Genomic DNA, 12784 nt, shown 5'->3' with positions numbered 1-12784 from the left:
TAGGCAGCTAAAACAGACAAAAGAAAACACAGAAGTATGACTGTACCTTTTCCCACATGCTATGATTCCTTAAATACATGAATATATTCTTTTCTCAGTGTTGAAGCCTAGGGTCTGTGAATGCTAGGCAAATGCTTTCAGCTGCATCCTCAGTCCTAAAATGGAGCAGGGCTTTTTTTTTTTTTTTTTTTTTTGTCATTTAATTTGTTTTTTCCTCTGCCTCTTGAGTGCTGGGATTAGGAGTATGCATCATGACACTGGGCTCTAAAATGTAACTTTTTTTTGTGAGGCGTTTGGGGGTGACACAGTGTTTTGCTATGTAGCTTAGGGTAGCTTTGAGCTCATAGCAATCCTCCTATATCAGTCCATCAAAGTGCTGAGATTACAGGCATGAACCAACACGCTTAGTTTAAAATGTAACTTTAAAAAATATCTTGTATTTTACCTAATTCAATGTCCATAATACCGGTAAGCTTTGTTTTGCTTGGTTCCATTATGCATGCATAAATTCCAGTTAGGACCATTTAATTAAATAACACTAGTTTCTCCAACAACACAGCTTAAATTTCAGCTTCTACAAGTGTAACTGCATAAATACAAACTTTGCTCCTAGACTTTTCAGTTTACAAATTACCCCATCAAGGACAGATGTGCATTATGAATAATTAATCACACCATCTCTTTGTATTCTATACATCTGTTACTCGCTTTAGGAATAGACGGCAAAGAATATAGTAGCTGTGCTGCCTGTTTCCCAGTGTCAAACCCATGTGAGATTTGCTACAAGGAAAGATCTGAAGGAGGAAATGCCAGCAAAGAGGGAAGTGTAATAAAGGACAAAAGTGATACTGTGGGAAATGACACAGGTGTGACTAGGAACAGCATCACTGAGGAATGTTGACATTGACACTGTTCATGAGGGCTTAAGTGGGGTGTACAGAGCCTTTCTTGATTTCAGTTCATGATCTCTCTTCTACCCCTATCTTGTAAGGGTGAAAGGTAGCTCTCTCCAAGTCAGCCTTCCTCTGGGTCCCTGGCCTTTGGCTAAGACACCCTGCCCTTCTATATTAGGTATGGACCTGAATCCTTTCCAACAACTTATGACATTGTCTCTGCTCCCCTTTCCTCTCTGACATCTCAGCCTCCCAAATGGTCATCCCTAGACAGGGTTAGAGATATCTTACCACCTAACCTGAAGAGCCCCTAATATGGCTCCAACTCTTAGGTGATAGACATCTGGAACACAACTAGCTCCTTCAGGGCAGGGATCACCTTCTCAGGATACGGGCTAAGTAAGTGTCCGCTGCTAAGTTGGGAGAGAGGGTAGAAGCGGCACACTGATGTGCTGGGAACTACAATGGCCACTCTGGTAGTAAACCTTCACTGGTAAAGTCCCTCACATAGGACAACTCCTGTTCCCTCCACACTGCAGCTCTCACCTAGAAAGCAGACAATTCCAGCTGGTACCCCATGTTGCTAAGCATGGATCCGGGTGCCTTGGAAACCCAAATGACAGCCAGTACAGTTGCTGCGCTATTCTGAAGGCTAAGAACTTGAGAAGTTTTCCCTGAGCAACACTCCACCCTCTTTGTCCTTAACCCATGCGGAGGCAGAGATGAAACAGTGACTGACTCTAGATGCTGGCCGCCACTCTCACCCCACACTTTAGGTCAATCGATCCATGTTTGGGCAGGACAGGGATAGCTTGCTTTTTGTTTTTTTTGTTTTGTTTTGGTTTTTTTGGTTTTTCGAGACAGGGTTTCTCTGTGTAGCTTTGCGCCTTTCCTGGATCTCGCTCTGTAGACCAGGCTGGCCTCGAACTCAGAGAGATCCGCCTGGCTCTGCCTCCTGAGTGCTGGGATTAAAGGCGTGCACCACCACCACCACCACCACCACCACCACCACCACCACCACCACCTAGCAGGGATAGCTTTCTACATAAAATGTAGAACTGTCTGTGATATGTAGCTCAAATTTGGTCTACATGTCAGATTTAATGTTTTACTTAACTACGATGGATAGAAGAATTCACTTAATGCTTGGAAAATGTTAAGATGTCTACAAAACAGACCCAGAATTTCCACCGAATGGCTTATCTGTTGATTATTAGGCCACCATCCTTACAGCTGATGGTAATTTGAAAAGGTACCAATTTGAGGCATTAGTAGAAAGTAAGCAAGACATTTTTATAATGTTTAGGAATAGTTTGGACCATCGAAAAGCAAAATTAAGTTCCTGTAGGATTCCTGCTCACCCCGCCTCCCCCAATCAAAGCAGAAGAGGACGTTAAGCCAACTGGTTTAAATACCAGCATCATCAGGACTAGTGAATGGAGACTTAGCACACCACCACTAAGATCCTCTTCTGAGAGAAGACTTCTGCTGCTGAGCTTAGCTGTCAAGATGGACATGACAACTCCCTGTCTCCTTTAGAAACTTGGCTGGCTAATGCCTGGCTCATTTCTAATGTTCAAGATGGCCACTTTAAAAGACAAAAGAAATTTAAATCTCAAAGGCATCAAAATCAAACTGGTCACCAAGGTTTGCCTGGGATTGGCACCAATTAAAAATGTATTAGCAACTTCCTTAGCTAGAATTCAGACTCATACTTATGTAAGACTTTCTTTTACATAAAAGGAAGGACCTACATAAGGAGGAGGAATTACCTGGGGCCTAGGAGTGCTGAGATAAGAGAAATCAGAACCGAAACTCATCCCCAGAATGCGTTGAGAGGGGAAGAGCCAAGGCTGTGTCTTCAATCTAGTACTGACTCTTCTACCACATGCTGTGCTTCTACCATGCAGGTCCAGAGTTTTGTTTAGAATTACAGGTGAGCTGGGAGAACACTAAAGTTTCTTTGTCTCTAGTATGATTTACTCTATAAACAAGTGGCTCTCAAAAAGGTCCTTAACCCAATAGTGTCAACCAAGAAACTTACTAAAAAAGTAAACTCTAGGTTTCTGCAAACTGAACAGGAACTCAGAACAGCAGTGGCAATTTCTTTTAACAGCCCCCCACCTGCTCACTACCTCCCCACAGGGATTCTGACATATGCTCCAGCCTGAGATCTACCAATTTAGGCCAGCAGATTTCTAACCACATGATTTTGTCACCCTCCTCTTCCCCACAGCAAACACAGGAGCGTGTCTGAGATATTTTGGCCATCACAAGTGGGGAATAGAGCTTTGCACTCAGCGGGCTGAAGTGGGAGGCTACTAACAATTCTAGAACACATAGGACAGCCCTTCTCCCAGAGCATTAGCTACTCTAAAATGTCAGTAGCCACTCTTGGAACACCCTGATCTGGACAAACAAAACAAAGGTGAAGACATGCCCAGCTCCCCTCCCCACAGGGATTTAGATAGAGATCTCTGTGGGTTTAGCTCTTTTTTCTCCTTCTTAGAAAGAACTCAGCCATATTGAGATTACTGCAAACTATATCTAAAAAATTATAACCTGAGGGGGGAGGGCCTGGAAACTGGGCCGGGATGTAAAATAAATAATAAATTTATTTAAAAAAATAAATAAAATGTACAAACACACACACATACAAATGGAAAAAATAAATTATAACCTAAACTAGGAATAGACATGCTTCTAACCTTTAGCCTGGTAACAAGAAAGGGAGGAGGGTGTTCTCGATGACCCAGAACAGAAATCTGAGTAAAAATAGCGGAATTAATGACATACCCAACACCACAGCATTGGATCACCATCTTGGTGTACAATGAAAGAGAAAGCTGCTTCTAAGATCTGTAAAAATGCTCTCCCCCACCCTTAACACAGCTTGTAGCACCGGTGAGTGGGGCAGACCTGGGCTCCTGGGAACTCGGATGCAGTCTGGGCGATGGCATAGAAGGCTTCCTTATCACTGAAGAAGCGCTCAGCAGCGGCTCCCTTCCCCATGAAGTAGACAAAGGCTTCCTCCAGATCACTTCTTGAGTGCAGAACAGCATGATCTCTTCCGCTCCCAGGACTGAGACCAAGGGCCTGCAAAAGCTTCACGCCAGAGATCACCACGTCCACACAGGCATTGACTCTGGAAGGATGGAGAAGATGAAGGAAGTTGAAGCATGGGGCAGTAACTCTGCATTTAGAGAGACTAGCTTTGAGAACTGCATTCATACGGCAAACAGCTGGCACAGGCCTGGCACCAGGGCAATGACGCAAACATCACTATCTGAAGAATGACTTTATCTGGACACACATACTGGAACTCTTCTTAAGAGTCTGGCAAACGTTTACTGCCAGCTACAAACAGAGAAGACAGGTATTTAGCACTCAGAACAACATCATGGTAACAAAAATGCATTCTATGAAAAGATGCTGGTAGAGCTATGCTGTCTGGATGCAAGTCACTTTAATTTCTGAATCTCAGTTTCCTTGCCTATAAAATGGCAACAATACAAGTTAACTTACAGTAAAGATTTAATAAATTAATGTATGTTTTAAGGTGCAAAAAAAAATTACTGTCTAAAGGCAGCTATCAGCCACTTTCCTCCAAAGATAAGAGCGGACATTGGGCAGAATGCACTAACCATCAAATACTCTGAGCTGAAGCTGCATCTCAGAACTAAGTCTGGCTTGGAAGACTTGGGCATGCCTGTGGCCTTACAGCAGCTCAGTACCTGGCAGGTATCCACAGAGGTGGCCCATGCACTTCAAAGGGCTGCTGACAAACCAGTGCAGCATCACCTGGTCGGTTGTACGAAATTATAAAGCCTCACCAACTTAGTAAGACCTTGTTTCAGAATAAAAACCACCAGGTATGCTGGCTCATGCCTGTAATTCCAGGATTTAGGAGGCTGAGACAGGATTGCTATGAGTTCCAAGATAGCCTAGGTAAGTCTACAGTGTAAAACCCTCATCAAAAACAAACAACAAATCCCTAAAAATAACAGAAAAATGTTACTGATCATCTACTTCTGGGCAGATACCAAACTAATTACTCTCTGTGTACTTGCCACATCCTTTCACCTGTTAAACTCTCCTCTGAACTAATAGAATCCTTCAACATCAACACGCACATTGCCTGAGCTTCACTCTGCAGAGGAAATTAAGGCAAAGGAACTAACAAATTATGCTCACTTGACAGGAGGGCAGATTTCAAAACGTATAAAGAGTTGTGTGATATGGAGAAAACAAAAACGGGGCGAACGAGACAAAGACACCAAGTGTCTATCTGAAGAGGGTCAGAGAAGGAAGTCCAAGCCTAGCTTCCTGGTCTCTGAGCAGAGTCAGGGGTGGGAGCAGAGTTCTTCCCCCTAAGCTGAAGCACCTCAAAGGTAAGGACACTATTTCTTATCACTTCCTGCCATTGACTCCTCTGTAAAATGTTTCAAGTTCCTTCTAGCTTTAACATTCTCTGCCTCGGGTATTAAAAGAACTAATCACAATCACAGGATATCTAGCTGAAGAGAATCAAGGGCTCGAGGAGCTATGCCCTGGATGGTGCCTCTTTCTGAGGCACCAACGTCAGGACAGGCATCTTCAGATAAGGAACACCAAGTCAGAAAGGGCTATGAGACCAGTTATTAGTCATTAGGCTACAGTAGAGATTAACTAACATTCTAAAAGCCACAGATGGGAGCCGTTTAATTTAAAGCTAGATTCCTGATAGCGAGTTCCTTACAGGGGGCACAGGCAAGCGAAGGTCAAACCTTGTCTTAGGACACAACCTGAGTGGAGAGTTTAGAGGGAGCAAAGCTCAGGGCAAAGAAAGACTTGGGTGAATGTGAGGTCCAGGGTTTCATTTTATTCTATAAGCAATAGGTACCAGGGTCCAGTTCAGAGCAGGGGAGTCACATTTCTAGAAAGTCAAGGCGGGCTCCATTTAGGCACTGACATCTCAAAAGCAAGCAGCCCCAGTCCTCAACAAACTCCTAACCCCAGCCTCATTCTCAGAAGCCACTTCATCTGAAATCCCACAAGAACATGCATTCTCTTCTTCTGAAGTCTAGCTTAACCTTCTTCACCAGCTGCTCCTTTCTGTCTCTTACTACGGTAACACTGGGACCTGAACATGAGAGCAGAAGTGCAAAAGACAAGCCTTACACTGCACTTCCAACACCCGATGGCTGTGTGTGTGTGTGTGTGTGTGTGTGTGTGTGTGTGTGTGTGTGTGTGTGTGTGACTGTGGGGAACCAGTATTTCTAAGACGGCTTATCATGTGATGATCTAACACTTAGAACCACCTGCTTCATAAAATGCTACACCTGGTATGAAGGGCCTTCTTTCTTTAACTGCCTATCTACCCTGCTATCCAGCATCTCCAATCTCACCCTTCAGTATCAGTGCCAAGCAACGGTTTGGGTTCTTCCCTCTCTTCACCGGAGCCCTATAATGGCCTCTTTACCAGTGTCAGGGTCTCCAGACAACCTGCTTTATGGATCACACTAAACTGTGTGTTTTGAGTGAGAAATGAATCAATGTGTCAAACTACAACCCACCCCCAATCCAAAATGAAATTTTAGTACATTTGCTCCTCCCACCCCATGCCCTACCTTTACACTTAAACATCTCTGGGTAAGAAATAATGTTGTTAGTGGGTTTGTGCTGGCTACAAAAAGGTGCTGAGCAGTTAGAACAGGTTAAAACAGTTGCTCAAAAATCTATCTTTTCCATTCCCATCAGATATTTTCAACGAGGAACTTTAGCGGCATTTGCCTGTTTATAAACCTTTACTGCTCTTCTCCATTACTAATTCTGAATTAAGACCTTCCAAGATTTCCTTCTCAGCATTCTCAAGTCTTGCTACTGTAGTCCGCCTCAGCTCCCAGGACTGGAATTACAGGAGGCACGCAGCACCACAACTGATGCTGCCTCATTTCTTTACCATGGACTTTTGCCAAACTGTTAACTTTCCCATACTCAGTTCTTGTTTAGATGTATCTGTTCCCTTGTCTTGACCTGAAGAAATCTTTTTGTCCCTCTAGATCTATCATACAAGCTACTATGGAATATATTTTCTATGATGGTCTCAACAAGATGTCCCATCCATACAGTTTTGTTACTATGTAATTTTGATATTCTTCCCACCAAGGAGTGAGCCATGCCGCCTTCCCTTAATACCAGGTAGACCAGATTTTGGGAAATCTGATCCTACAGTTAAATCATGAGACATTAAGGCATCTGCCTGATCCTCTTCAGACATTCTCCTAGCCTAGTCTCCCTGCTGTGAGAATCTGAACAGCTAGAAGACACCTCCTGTGGTGTCCAGCCTTGATCAATTTAACAATACCTCTAGTCCCAGCCATGGTCCTACTATAGCTGTAGAAGACCCCAAACGGTAGAACTGCTCAGCTGAACCCCATCGTACCTTAGAATAACAAAAGATTATGAAATGTGGCTGTTTTGAGTTACTAAGTTTTGACATGATTCATTACTACTTAACAATAGAAAATGGAACATCATCTTGGAACTATTTGTACTATCCCATCCTGGGAGGAATTAGCAATTCTTTGGAATAGCTGGACTGCCTTATTCTTATTAGTAGTGGAACACAGCACCTTTCATAACTGTTATGGACAATGGTACCCCCCACCTCACCTCAAAGTCCTATGTGGGAATCTTATGGTGGTTTGAATGAGAATGGACCCCACTGGCTCATGTATTTGAACACTTGGTCCCCAGCTGGTCAAACTGTTTGGGAAGGATCAGGAGATGTGGGCTTGCTGAAAGAGGTGTGTCACTGGGGGTGGGGGTGGGGGTCAAAAGCCCATGCCCTTCTCAGTTCTCTCTCTCTGCCTTCTACTTTTGAATAAGGATATAAACTCTTAGCTACTACTCCAGTATCATGCCTGCCTGCTGCCATGTTCCCTGTCATGATGGTTACGGACTCATCCTCTGAAACTGTAAGGCTCCAATAAACTCTTAGGTAAGTTGCTTTCATTGTGGTGTTCTGTTATGGCAATAGAGAAGTAACTAAGACAAACCCCAACCCCCAGTGTAAGTGTATTTGGACTTAGGGCCTTATGGGAAGCAATTAAGGTTAAATGGGTGGCAGAGGTGGCCTCTAATCCAACAGGAATGGTTTCCTAGAAGAGGAAGAGGCGTCACTCTGGACTACGCCGTAAGTCATGTGAGAACATGGCCAGCTGCAAGGTAACCGGCATCCCCAGAAATCAACTTCTCTAGAAACCACTCCAGAACCTTGATTTGGGACTCTCAGACTTCAGAGCCACAAGAAAGTTTCTGTTGTTTTAAGCAACTAGTCTGAATTATTCTGTTCTAGCAGCCCAAGCAGTACAATAATGACTCTGCTTCCAACAAATGCAGCAGATGTGCACACTCAGAACCCAGCACACACCTGACACAGCTCAAAGAAAGACCATCAAGAATCTGAAGAGAGAGCTGAGTCTGGTGGCACACACCTTTAATCCCAGCACTTGGGAGGCAGAGGTAGGTAGCCAGATCTCTGGGAGTTCGAGGCCAGCCTGGTCTACAGAGTGAGTTCCAGGACAGCCAGGGATACACAGAGAAATCCTGAAAAACAAATAAAAAAATAATCTGGTAAGTTTGGGCATGATGGTGCATGCCTTTAATGCCAACACTCAAGAGGCAGAAGCAGGGGGATCTCTGAGTTTGAGGCCAGCCTGGGATACAGAGTGAGTTCCAGGACAACCTGGGCTATACAGAAAAACCCTGTCTTGAAGAAAAATAAATAAATAAATTAATAAAATAAAACCTAAAAAAAAAAAAGAAAGAAAGAAAAGAGGAAACAAAATCAGATGAGGAGGGCTAGAGAAGGCTCAGTAGTTAAGAACACAGGCTGTTTTTCCAGAGGACAGAGTTCAATTCCCAGCACCAGTTTGGGCAACTCACAACCATGTGTAACTCGGCTCCAGGGGATCCAACACTATTTTCTGGTCTCCAGGGGGAACTGAACTCACACCTACTCGTACAATATACATTTAAAAAATTTTAAATTTTAAAATAAGACTCTGATAAAGAAAGCTAGAGAGATGGTTCAATGGTTAAGAGCAGGGTCCTCTTGCAGAAGACCCAGGTTTGAGTCCCAGCACCCATGTGGCACCTCACAATTGTTCATAATTCCAGTCCCAGGGGACCAGGGGCTCTTAGAAGGCACTGCATGGCCAAACAAGCTGACAAACCATTCATACAGTAGAAGAAGAAAAGGGTCAGATAAAGGGGTGGGTGAAGAGACTCGGAAAGAGGTAAGAAATACAGTCAGTGTTTGGATACAAAACTAACTAGTTAACATGTGAGTACTTTCAAAAGCTAACATAATATTGGGTAAATAACATGATTATTTCATTGATTCAGGTCAACTGTGCTTTACTTTACTACACTTATCCACAACATTCGTACAAAATAGGAGGGTACCTGACAGGCTTGTTTTTGTACAGGTCTCTTGTGCATGTAACACCAGCACAGGAGGCAGGAGCAGGCAGATCTAAGTTTGAGGCCTACTCCTGATCTACTTAAGTTCCAGACCAGCCAAGGAGGCCCGAGTTCAAAAAGAAACAAAAACTCAACAAATCCAACCTAAAGAAAAACGTTAAAAAAAAAAAATAATAAACTTGCTGTTATATGGCACCCTTGACATGACAAGAAAACCAAGCCAAATTGGGAGAGGGACTAAGGTTAGTGTAAAAAAAAAATAATAATAATTACATTTCGGTGAGTTTTACAAAGAAAGGAGGTACTGTGATTTGGGAGAACCCTAAAAATATAGACGGTCACTCAGTATGGGGAAGTAGCCTCAAGGAGGGTGTGCTAAACCTGAACGGCTGAGAGCAGATAACGAAACCTCAACAAAAATGCTGAATTTGAAAACGAGCAGTTTTGGTACAGTGGTCTTCAGACGAGATGACGTAAAGAAATAAAGTCAATAGCTAGAGACAGAAGACATTCAGCTTCAAGTTCAGACTGTGACCGCCAGAGAACAGTTGGCCGAGGAGAAGGGCTGGAAGTCAGGACAATGGAGTAACCTCAAAAACTACAGGTGACAGGCTCAGTTAGATTTCCAAGAGGCTATTAGGGATGGTTTCACACGGAAAAGAGAAGAGCAGGGCCAGCCGAGAGGCAAAATTGTGCTGAGTGTCCCCGCAGCGATGACGAAAGGCTCGTCTCACACGTCCGACACTTTCGCCAAGAGGGCAACGCGGACACCAGTGCGTCCCGGGCAGACCCCGGGGCGCGCGCACTTCCCGGGGAGGCCCAGAGCCGCAGGCCCCGCAGGCACTCACCCCACAGCCACGCGGCGCCAGCGCCGGGCGGGCTGCACGATGAGGGCATCCCAGGCGGCCGCCAGCCGGCCCTCGGGGGACAGAGGTCCCGCGGGCCCCGGCGCGGGCCCCAGCCGCAGCGAGCTCCAGAGAGAGCGCAGCGCCGAGCTCGGCAGCTCCGGCTCCAGCAGGAATACGCAGCCCACGGCCAGAGCCAGGAAACCAGCGCACGCAGAGCCGCGCCACAGCGCCATGTGCACACACCGCCGCACTGCTGGCGACAGGCTCCTTTCTCGGCTCGCGCCTCCTCCCAGCTGGGCGCGTGATGACGTAGCACGCGTTGGCGTCACACCCGCGCGCCACAGGCTCCTCCCCCTACGGGCGGAGCTACTGGTGAACTGTAGCCCCAAGTGTGGGTGGAGCTGGACTGGGGACGGTGCTCTGGGCGGGGTTATGGCTGGCCTCTGGGCGGGGCAGTGGGCGGAGCGACAACGGCGCGGGTCTTGGGGAGTCTGTATGTTCATGTCCTGGCGCTGGGTGGCGCTGTTGTGCGGTCCCGATTCTGGACGAACAAAGACAGGAGGGTGGCCCTAATCCCTGTGTGTCTTCCTGAAGCTCACCTGTAGCCTGAGATGGAGTGGCGGGGAATACGTTTGCTTCCCTAGTAAAATGAGACAGGCAGATAACGAAGCGGGCAAAACTCGCAATTATGTAAGGGTCAGTCGGTTTTCCGGTGACACAAGCCGAGACTGAAGTGAGCCCCTAGAGAACTTGTTCAACCTAGAGATCAGATTTAACACTCAGACTCCTAACATAACCCTTTCGGGGTGTTGTTCCTTTTAACAAGCTCAGAATAATCCACAAAGGCATGCGATCTTATGTACAATATGGAGGAACTATAGACTCGAGTTAAGACATCCTGGTTTAGTTCTTCTCGGTGAGACTACGGAAATCTAGCCCCGTCTTCCTTGGTGTGACACTTCTGTGTGGGAAGGTGGGTTAAGAGTCAGGGAAGCTAGGCTTGATGCCCAGCTCATTCTCAGCCTCATCTACTACCCTGGTTTGTTTCTATTCTGTTTTTCAGTTTTGCTAGCTCCTGACCGATTTCCTACTCTGTCACGGCTTTTGGACTTGTTAATTAATGGAAATGTATTTCCCTAGCTTTGATCTTGGACATTGGTCTTCATTCTCCTTCACCCCACCCAGCTGACCTGATCATTCAGTCCTTTTCAAAGGAGAGCTTCACATAAGAAGAGATTTGGGATGCTTTGGGAAAGAGAAACCAAGAAGCTTATGAGATTTGTGTAATTCCATGAATACTATTTTTCCTAGAGTTACCTATGCCAACCTGTTCCAGAGAAACTGTTTCTGCAGTGGCCCTCCATTGTCGAGTTTCCCTGCCACCAGAGGTGACTGATCCATCATCTGTTTTTCAGAACAGTAGATCCACTAACTGGCAGGGGACTGTTGATTGGTTTGTTTGTTTATTCACTTTTGTGTTTATTAAATATGGTCTCACGTAGCCCAGACTAGACTCAAACCCACTCTATTGTCAAGGAAGGCTTTGGATTTCTGATCCTCTGCCTCCATCTCAATGGATTGTGCTAGGATTACAGGTGTGCCTCATGGTGCCCTAGTGTTCAGGAAGAGCCCAAGGTCCTGTGCCTTCTAGAAAAGCACTCTACTAACTGAATAGCATTTTTAGTCCCTGTTTACTGAGAACCAAGACCAGGTATTTATGATTAACTGGTTTGGGTAGTGGACTGACAAAGTTATGGGTTGAAGTTTGACTAGATAGAGACCATTAATAAATTCCCAACATCAGCTTTGGGAGGAGCAGAGGAAGCTGAGCTGTGAGGTGGGCACAGGCTTGGAGGATCAGGGCGAGACTCTCCAACAACATGGAGTTCCATTGGAGTTCTCCTGCATTTCCAGCACTTCGCACCTTCTGCTTCTTTCCAGGCTAGCAAAAACTTTTGTTGTTTAGTCTCAGAGGCTAAATAGCAAAAGCTGGAGCAAAATCAAAGTTTATTTCTCATGCCAAAGTCCAGGTGTGGTGTGGGTGCCGCTGTGGGCTGTGCCGGCAAGCTAGATCCCATCTGGTAGTTTTTGGGGGCTATCTGGGCTTCTTCCAGATTGGGTCAATGTGGGTTTCTATTGGGGAAGACATGGAGATGAGAGCTGACCTCAATTCCAACTGCAAATTGGAGCTCCAGGCAGTGAAGGACAGACACCAGCGACAGTTCATGAAGACCGGTGTGACTTCTGGCCACATACACAATCACAGCAGCCTCGATTCCTTCTCCCACTTTATCGGGGCTCAGGGACAGGCACTCAATTCTCTGGGATCTACAGTCCCTCCTGAAGTACTTCCTTAATGAACAAAAGTCATTTCAGATTATCTGCTTGGCATCTGGAATGCTTTGCTAGTCAGTTGTTTTTCCAGAAGTTAGATTTCTGGGGAATTACACAAAACAGTTCTGAGTGGGCAGACAAGGCTCCATTGCCTGAGCTGAACACGAGAGAGAGAGAGAGAGAGAGAGAGAGAGAGAGAGAGAGAGAGAGAGAGAGAGGGAGAGAGAGAGAGGGCTGAGA

The 12784-nt window shown here is 45.5% G+C and overlaps 1 protein-coding gene across 5 annotated transcripts in view; it reads right to left on the bottom strand.

Moving 5' to 3' along the window:
* Adpgk (ADP dependent glucokinase) overlaps positions 1–10514 on the bottom strand; it is a 28922-nt gene extending 18408 nt beyond the window's left edge. For 3 of the 5 annotated variants that reach the window (XM_052762412.1, XM_052762420.1, XM_052762426.1), the window contains exons 1-2: positions 10211–10513; positions 3813–4038 (exon numbers count right to left, since the gene is read on the bottom strand). In XM_052762412.1, coding sequence (XP_052618372.1) covers positions 3813–4038; positions 10211–10443 — 459 coding nt within the window. In that variant the 5' untranslated portion in view covers positions 10444–10513. Of the gene's footprint in view, positions 1–3812; positions 4039–10210 lie in introns of all 5 variants that reach the window. The other 2 variants (XM_052762436.1, XM_052762445.1) reach the window with 1 other exon arrangement.
* Positions 10515–12784: the final 2270 nt, after the last annotated feature.

This window comes from Peromyscus californicus, unplaced genomic scaffold (genome assembly GCF_007827085.1).
Source record: "Peromyscus californicus insignis strain IS unplaced genomic scaffold, ASM782708v3 Scaffold_11__1_contigs__length_118956290, whole genome shotgun sequence".
NCBI classification, from domain to species: Eukaryota; Metazoa; Chordata; class Mammalia; order Rodentia; family Cricetidae; genus Peromyscus; species Peromyscus californicus.
Note: the sequence above shows the minus strand (reverse complement) of the source record. Positions and strands in the feature narration are given on the sequence as shown.